The sequence below is a fragment of the Berghia stephanieae genome, chromosome 9 (assembly GCF_034508935.2).
Source record: "Berghia stephanieae isolate SIO BIC M18660-M18661 chromosome 9, UCSD_Bste_1.3, whole genome shotgun sequence".
NCBI classification, from domain to species: domain Eukaryota; kingdom Metazoa; phylum Mollusca; class Gastropoda; order Nudibranchia; family Aeolidiidae; genus Berghia; species Berghia stephanieae.
The window spans coordinates 5,120,123-5,129,022 of NC_088368.1; the positions used below are offsets into that span (position 1 = coordinate 5,120,123).

Sequence of the window (8,900 nt, forward strand, 5' to 3'; positions counted from 1 at the left end):
AAACCAACAGATTAAGACTATTAGTTCTTATCTTTTAATGGAATCTCGGGTATTTTTTTTGTTTTGTTGCTTTCATTGTATTTAAATAGATAGGTACCTCCTCCTTGTTTCTTACTTTAGTCTCGTCAATATTACCGCGGGTACCCGGACCCATGTAGCCCCTATTGATTTGGGCGGGTAGGTAGGGCCGGCACTGTTAAATAATTCTACGTGAGCAGACCTCTTAGTCAACTCACATCCAAATAAGATGTTAAGTGTTAATTAAATGCTTTTCCATAGGTCAAACATTTAAATGGCTAATTACATAATTGTGCAGTTAAAGATATATAACTCTAACATTTCTAGTATAATAAACTTTACTAATAATTTATAAAATTAACAATTTACTTTTTTTATATACAAATTTTGAAATATATTAATATTTTATTGTTTTCACTGTAAAAATCAGTATTTTTAAAATATATGAAAATTAATTCATTAGTCAATTTAAAATGCCAAGTCAAAAAATTGCAAAAAAATCCAAAATGACAAAAATCAAGGGCGGTAACTAAAAAAAATGTCATTCCAGAAGATGGTAGACATATTTAGGCAGCGTCTAATTCAACAGGATTGAGGAATGAATGCCTGTGCATTAGAGAGGACTTTTTTTTTCTCGTATTAAGCTAATAACTAAGATCGTCCTTGATTCTTAAATATGGTATTTACCTATTTGTTTGTTACATAATATAATAATTAAATAAACCGATAAGTACCTACCGAAAATGGTTAAATTCACAATTAAAACTTGGTTAAAAAACTCTGAAAGATATAATCAAATATTATATTAATTTGAATAGTCATTTGGGAGAGGCCCCCCCCCTATAGCTCAGTCGGTAGAACACTCACTTCACACGCAATAAATGGACCGAATCGATCCTGGGTGACATCGAGATAGCTGGGTCTGTTATAAATCTGGCGGAACGTACTTTGCGATAGACTAAGAGTCCTAGCCAAAGGACAGCATGCAAGAAACTTTCACTTATTTGCTTGTCTGATAACCCAAATCACTATGGAATTTTTGTTGTAATGGAAATCTAACAAACACACACACAAAAAAAACACACAAAAAACAAAAAAAAAAAAAAAAAAAAAAAAAAAAAAAAAAAAAAAAACAAACAAAAAAAAAAAAAACAACAAGAAAAGACAAGCAACAAAAAAAAAACAAAACAAAAAAAACAAAACAAAACAAAACGCTAAATATTATCCGTTACTACAATGCAAAACAATGTGAAATTGAATGTAAGCTTCAATTTAATATACGAAAACGGATAAAATGGACGTTTCGGGTTTCCCCTTTATCTTCAAAACAGGGTTAATGAAACAAAAAATAACAAACAACAGAGTGTGGTGAAATTAGTAAAATAATGATTTATTTCAATTTGCTACAAGTAAAAATGGGATGAAATGAAACACCAGAACGTCTGAAGCAGAACTGAAAGTCATAATTAAATAAACAACAGTGTCATAAAGGCTTATTTAAATTTTATTAAGCAATAACAGTTTGCGCCTTGTAGACTATGCCTTTTAACTCACTCAATCCTAGAGACGTTTGCTACTTTTCAAAATTGGAAAAAAAATGTATTAAAAATGAGCATGTACATAGATAGTTTTATTCAACTATCATTAACATGCAAATACTAAAAACATTAGCTTTGATACCACGCCTATAATTTGTCTCAGAAAAATGTAACAAATAGGCATGAGGCAAAAGTAACCTGGGTAAACTACGGATATAGTCGGTGTTAGGGTTGAGTGAGTTAATACTATAGAGTCCTCACGATACATGCGTTTAATTAATAAGGCCAAGCGATACTAAGCTGCTAATAAATGGAGGTGATTCAATAAAATGGAGATAAAGATAAAGGGAGTAAATCTGACTCATGAATGAACAACACGAAACAAACGACGTTTCGGCTTTTGGCCTTTTTTCTCCCCATTGCACACAGACACACACACACACACATACACACACACACACACACACATATTTACAAATTTTCGCCTATATTATTATGACAATCTAATATAAATATATGTGTATTTTGTGTTTACTTGAAAAAGGCCAAAGACCGAAACGTCGTTTGTTTTGGTGTTGTCCATTCATGAGTCAGATTTACTCCCTTTATCTTTATCTCCATACTAGGCTGCTAGAAGCTGTGGACTGTAAAAAGTAATAAACAAAAATGGATAGAACAGCTTCAAAATAAGAACAAAATACCCAAAACACGGAACGTTTCGGGCTCAAAACCCTTATTCGGCCAACAACAAGAAAAAAAAATAAATAAATAAAAAACAAAACAAAGCAAAACAATAAAGATATAAATACATTACTAAATTCTAGATTGAGTGTTTGGAGATTTTGTTCTTTTTTTTAATTTTTTTTTTTAAGCTGTTATATTCATGTTTGTATTTTATTGTTTAATCAGGCGCAGCTCCCCTCGTAAACTCTTTATAACCTTTAATTAAATTGGTTTCTGTTGCCACTCTCTCCGCCTTTCTCAACACCCCTTTATATATATATATATATATATATATATATATATATATATATATATATATATATATATATATATATATATATATACATATATATATATATATATATATATATATATATATATATATATATATATATATATATAAATCAAACATACAACACACTTTCTCAACCTAAATACCAATCACATAATGACACACTAAAATACAAATGAATCACACACACACACACACACACACACACACACACACACACACACAAACGCACAAACACACGCGCGCTCACGCACAGACTCTTTCACATCTATACATTCCTCTCTCCTTCTCCTCAGTTTTTGCATGTAATTCGACATCAACATTAAACAAATATCGGGAAAAAAACATGAATTAAAAAAAACAACAAGACAAAGGCACCACAAAAAAAAAAAAAAAAAAAAAAGAAATCAACAAAACAAAAAACAAAACAAAAAAATAACAAAAAAAAAAAAAAAAAAAGCCATAAAAAACATTTAGAAAATAACAAAAAAAAAAAAAAAAAAAAAAAAAAAAAGAAAAAGGAAAAAACAACAACACAAAAACAAAAAGCAAATATCAAGATAATGAACGAAAAAAAAAGTTAAAATTATTTGGATCTTTAAAAACAAATCATCCATTCCGCTTTCGTTCTAAACACTGTAATGAGTATGTAAATTTGAACACAAATATGTGAGCCATCACCTCAAAACGTATTTTATCGGGGTAAATTAGATTTTTTTAAAAATAGATTTTAACGTTGGACTTAGCAGAGATGTAAAAATGTTTAGCTTTTCTACCGTTTTAAGGAAAAGGACCGCATTCTGTGCATGTGCATGGTCAGTGTAAAAAAAAAGTATTTATTATCCACAATATAACATAAAATCTTAACTCAAATCTAATATTCTTATTATCAACTACATATTCTATTTTTAGCATCTAACAACCCCGGCATACAACCGTTTCGAGGCGACGGGTCACAAATTAATACATTGAAATTTTAATAAATTGAATAGAAAAGACCAGGTCACAATCTTTAGCTTGCGATCAGGGCACAATCGCCTGAAAGACCGCATGCACAAGATTGTCAAAATAGGAGAAATAGGCATGTGCAGACCTGCTTAGTACTACGAATAATTCGTGGAAATACGATTTTTTGGCTCCAGCTACAGAGCTGCATAATATGTCTCTTTGACTCAATAAGTCATGTTGAAAAGGAAAGTCTTGCTTCTTAGAACCTATATCCAGGGTATTGGAGCATTTTTGGACCATGCCGAGAGAGCAAATTATTTATTTCTAAAGCTATTTAAAATGATTTTTTTTTCACCCTTGGAAACTACACAATTTTAAAAATTTTAAGTAGGCAGCACCACCTACTCCTCCTCCTCCACCTCTTCAACGTTCTCCTCCTTCTCCTACTCCTACTTCTTTTTCTCCTCCTCCTCCTTTTGGTATTGTTGTTTTTGTCATCGTCTTTGTCGTGTTGTTGTTGTTGTTGTTGTTGTTGTTGTTGTTGTTGCTGATTTGTCGTTGTTGACTACGTTGCTGCTGTTGTTGTTATTGTTGTCTTCGTCATCGTTGTTCCTGTTGTTATTGTTGTTTTCGTTGTTGTCTTTATTATTGTGTGTCGTGTTTACGACACAACACACCCCCAGCCTGCGTCACCTACTTCGGGTATTTCGGGTGGTGGTTCTTGGAACGTCGTTGGGAAATACAGTCTGGGTAAAAAATACAAAACAAATAAACAAACAAACAATTGATGAATAAAGCGAAATTTATATCGGGGGGAGAAGGCGAACAGTCGCTCGAATGTTGATGATTTGTCACTCTCTATAGATAGAATGAAATTGACGTCATTCTGACCTTTGTTATTGTTTTTTGCCATCCACGTTTATGTGTAATACTCACTAAACGGTATTATGCAGACTATAAAAGTTCATGATTACACATAGTTCTGTGTGTTGACCAGTTATACTTCCGGATGGCAATGTTGTGAGCTTCTTAGCCAAATGCATACTATCTATATCACGACCAGTATCTATAAATACCGTAATATTTTTGATAGCGTTGTATATTCTCTAAATTATGTGCTGTTGTGCTATTATTATTATTATTATTATTATTATTATTATTATTATTATTATTATTATTATTATTATTATTATTATTATTATTATTATTATTATATTATTATTATTATTATTATTATTATTTATTATTATTATTATTATTATTATTATTATCATATTATTATTATTTATTATTATCATTATTATTATTATTATTTTTATTATTATTATTATTATTATCATTATTATTATTATTTATTATTATTATTATTATTATTATTATTATTATTATTATTATTATTATTATTATTATTATTATTATTATTATTATTATTATTATTATTATTATCATTATTATTATTATTATTATTATTATTATTATTATTATTATTATTATTATTATTATTATTATTATTATTATTATTATTATTATTATTATTATTATTATTATTATTATTATCATTATTATTATAAGTATTGGTGGTATTACCATTGTTGTATATTTTGTGTGGTTATTAATGGTATCATTTTATTCTTTGGTTTCATTTAATATTAATTCCACTTTCGTGTATGTTGTCATCATATTCTATGATTTATTAGCGAAAGCCTAAGATTAAATAAACTTTGAAATTTTGAAAAAACTAGGCTAAAAGCGTTTTTAAGGAGTCTTAAGCTAACAGCAATATGTGACCTACCGTCTCAAAACGTTAATACGTCGGTTAACTAAATGCTGGAAATTGAATATCCACAACGAAAAGTACAAAATTTTAGTAAAATATAAACAATTAATTTATTGAAGAGAATGAATAGTTCTTTATGTGCAAATGACTAAAATGTCAATTCTCTGATCATTTCATGTTTAAACCTACATTCTGGGCTATGATTCATCCCGACATAATACCCCACTGAGACGATGGGTAACATAATATGGACATTGGAAATGAATGAGCTCATTAATTGCTTTCTTGAATACAACTTACTATTCACTTTCTTATAGTGGTCGTCGCCTTGTATTGAGGCGTTTAAAAAAAAAGTTTTTTTGTTGTAGTTTTTTTTTGTATTGTTTTGTTTGTTTTTCTCTTCTTCTTTTTTTTTTTTTTTTTTTGGTTGTTGTCAGTGTCAGGATATGAGTTCACAAAGACTACGATCTGACAGTGAAATCCACATAAAGCCAATACTCTTAACGCCAACTTATTCTTAAAGTCAACACCTCATGTTGGTTTCAAACTTTCTGTTCTTTATCTAAGTATGTTCCACTGTGCGGTCAGAGCAGAATCTGTTCTACTGGCCAATGGCGGCACGGTGTGGCCGGTCTTGAAAGGTAAAAAATACTAATGTAATCTTATCCCACTTTCTACAAAAGTACTATAAATTGAATCGGGGGGGGGGGGGGTATTTTAATTGAGATTTGCGCCGAATTCGAATGTCGCTTTGTCTTAGCTTGTCATCCACTTTGTTGTGACGGAAATGCAAATATAGCCTTATCGCTGAAAGAGTTAAAAGTCAACAATTCTTTCTGGTCCAGGCGGTAGGGGGCTTTATCAGGATTCAATTGTGTTTTGAACTCTTACTTACCGAATACAGGTGAGGTAGTGCTGGCCACTATAGGTGTGGACCTGATAGTCAGGTTTGTCCTCGGAGAATCCCTGACCATACCCGTCTGCCGAACTCATGTGGTAACGAACCGTCTCGCAAGCAAACACGGGAACGCCTGAAAACACAATAAGTAATAATGTAAACAATAATGGATGCCTTTCATTATTAATGGATATGGTCGTAGCGTAGCCATCGTAAACTTATAGCCTGACACTAGAACCGTAGCCATCGTAAATTTATGGCCTGATACTGACCAAAAAATGACGTCAAAATGCCAGTCTTTTGCCACAAAAGAAAACAAATCGTGAGTTGTATTCAATAGTTCAACCAATGAAATAACTTGTTTCCTTGAGCTCTACCAACGACAACTCACTAGACGCTACACCAACCTAAAAAAAAAAAAAATGACGTCACACTGCCAGTCCTAGAGGGTTCTAGTGTCAGGCTACTAACGATGGCCACGCTAAAACCCACTAGGATTTATAGTTTGACGTCATTTTTTAGTTTTGGGCACCGTCAAGTGAGTTGTCGTTAGCAGCGATCAGGGAAACAAATCATCCTATTTGGTTGAACTATTGAATACAACACACAATTTGTTTTCTTTTGCGGCCAAAGACTTCTCTTTTGACATCATTTTTTTTTGTCAGTGTCAGGCCATGAGTTTACGATGGCTACGATATGGTACACGTAAAGGGGAAAAGATTGAGAAAGGCCCAAGAATCGTTCTGTGAACGGTGGACCACGGCGCTTGCTACATTTTTGTTTATTCTGAAACAATATCAATATAACAATGTTGATGTTGAAATAATATATTTACTTCTATCTGTGTCTACCTTTAGTTTAATTTGAAGAGCGAAAGAAACGAAAAACACTCAAGATCGACAGTTTTCGGGCGTGCATCTTGAGTACAATATTAGCAGCACGTGTATGCCTTTATAAATAAATATTTTGAGTTTGAACTTGGCTGGAGGACTTCAATAAGATGTTCTTTATCTAAAAAACACTATTATTTGCATGCAAATAAACATACACATCCAACACAAGAACATAAATCAAATATGAACAACTAATGACTAATCAATTCCAAATGTGACTCACCGACTCTCTGTACCCAAACGGTATTATGGATGAACTAGGAGCTACTAGAAATTGAATTCATCGCCTCAAATTTTGACACTTAGGATTAATTTCTCTTCATTTTTATGGAAATAGATACATTTTTTTGCATTGCAAAAAAAAAAACCCAAAAAATCCCCAAACAAATAAAGACAAAAAGATTAATTAATTAATAAATAGAAAAACAAACAAACATTTCACTTCGACGAATCATTTCTAAGTTCATTTTTCGGGGTCTGATTCATCCTGACAAATACCGTTTTGAAACGGTGGGTCACAAATTTTGAATAAATCATAATACATATTATTCATCCTTTTAAAAAAATGATGCCCTTCCGCCACGACATCATAAGATATCGTCGCCTAGGCATTCCATGAAGGAATATAGATATTTCATCAAACAGGATGTCTGATGTCAACAGGAATCACCCATGTTGTCCAAGTGAGCAAATTAGGGGTTAATACGCTTGCTCAAGGAAAAGGGGAAAAGAAACCTCGAACCCGGGACCTTCCGGGCCACAATGCAATGCCTTAACCACTCGGCCACTTCGCCCCCTATATTCATCCTTTAGTTTCCAAATAAAAAACTTACGTGTAGCGTTTAGCCAGCGGATAACTTTCAGCATCGTCTTAGAAAACGACTCAAAATTCTTTCCCATGATTCTCTCCGGTATAAACAGTCTGGAGGTCAAGGTCATAGAAGAGTAAGCTGAAGGATTCTCTGGTTTCTGTTCCTTGACGTAGGCAAGACGTAGAGCTTTGACATAACGGAACTCGTTCAAGTTCTGGTTCTCTGTGTAGCCGGGGAAGTTGGAGTTCACGATCCAAGGGCCTAGTAGAGAAATAAGGTATATGATTTTAATATTCATCTTCCTTCTTAGGTCGTAACAAAATCATCAATACCATCATGTCTTATTCGTCTAAAGTATCCGATGCGAATTGACACGGACTGGAAGGGAACATAACCACGCCCATCGGACTGTCCTCCGAATGTAAGCAATGGCACTTAGTGCTAAACTAAGTAAACTGCACGGTTTAACCCTCAACGCGGAGGCGTTTAAATAAAATAATCACTAGTTCTACTCGTATGATTACTCGTCCCATCATAGACAATGAAATAATGTGTAAACTTTAATGTTTATAATCTTATTTAGCAAAGCTAGTGAGAACTAATCACACAACCAGCGGTCGAAAATCAATAACAACATCTCTCATTCTATTGTTTGTAAATAACTGTTATGTTTGTCCGAGCGAGCTTGGTTGGGTGTGTGTAACAAATCTTGTAAAAATATTCCAAAATCTACTGTTTATCAATGACATCTGCATTTCATGTTTAAACCCTTTCCTTACCAACTATAGAAAAATCGTCACATTCGTTACGATATAACCAACATTTTTCTTATTCAAAGTTCTTTTGTACATCATAAAATTTACAGAAAAAGAACCGTGTGTTATAGAGTCTGTTTTGCTAAAGAAATTATTTATCGCAAGAACTTAGATACTGCTATTGTGTTTGAGTGATAGAAAATATATATCTTTGTGTTAGTTGGGTGTGAAGTTCTGGGGAAAATC

At 32.3% G+C, this 8,900-nt stretch overlaps 1 protein-coding gene across 1 annotated transcript in view; it reads right to left on the reverse strand.

The window, feature by feature from the left end:
• Positions 1-3,054: 3,054 nt before the first annotated feature.
• The window catches only part of LOC144979287 (uncharacterized), a gene marked incomplete in the record, with an annotated part of 12,039 nt that continues 6,193 nt past the window's right edge, over positions 3,055-8,900 (reverse strand). Inside the window, 3 exon segments of the mRNA XM_078925908.1 lie at positions 3,055-4,265; positions 6,192-6,327; positions 7,921-8,160. Coding sequence (XP_078782034.1) covers positions 4,181-4,265; positions 6,192-6,327; positions 7,921-8,160 — 461 coding nt within the window.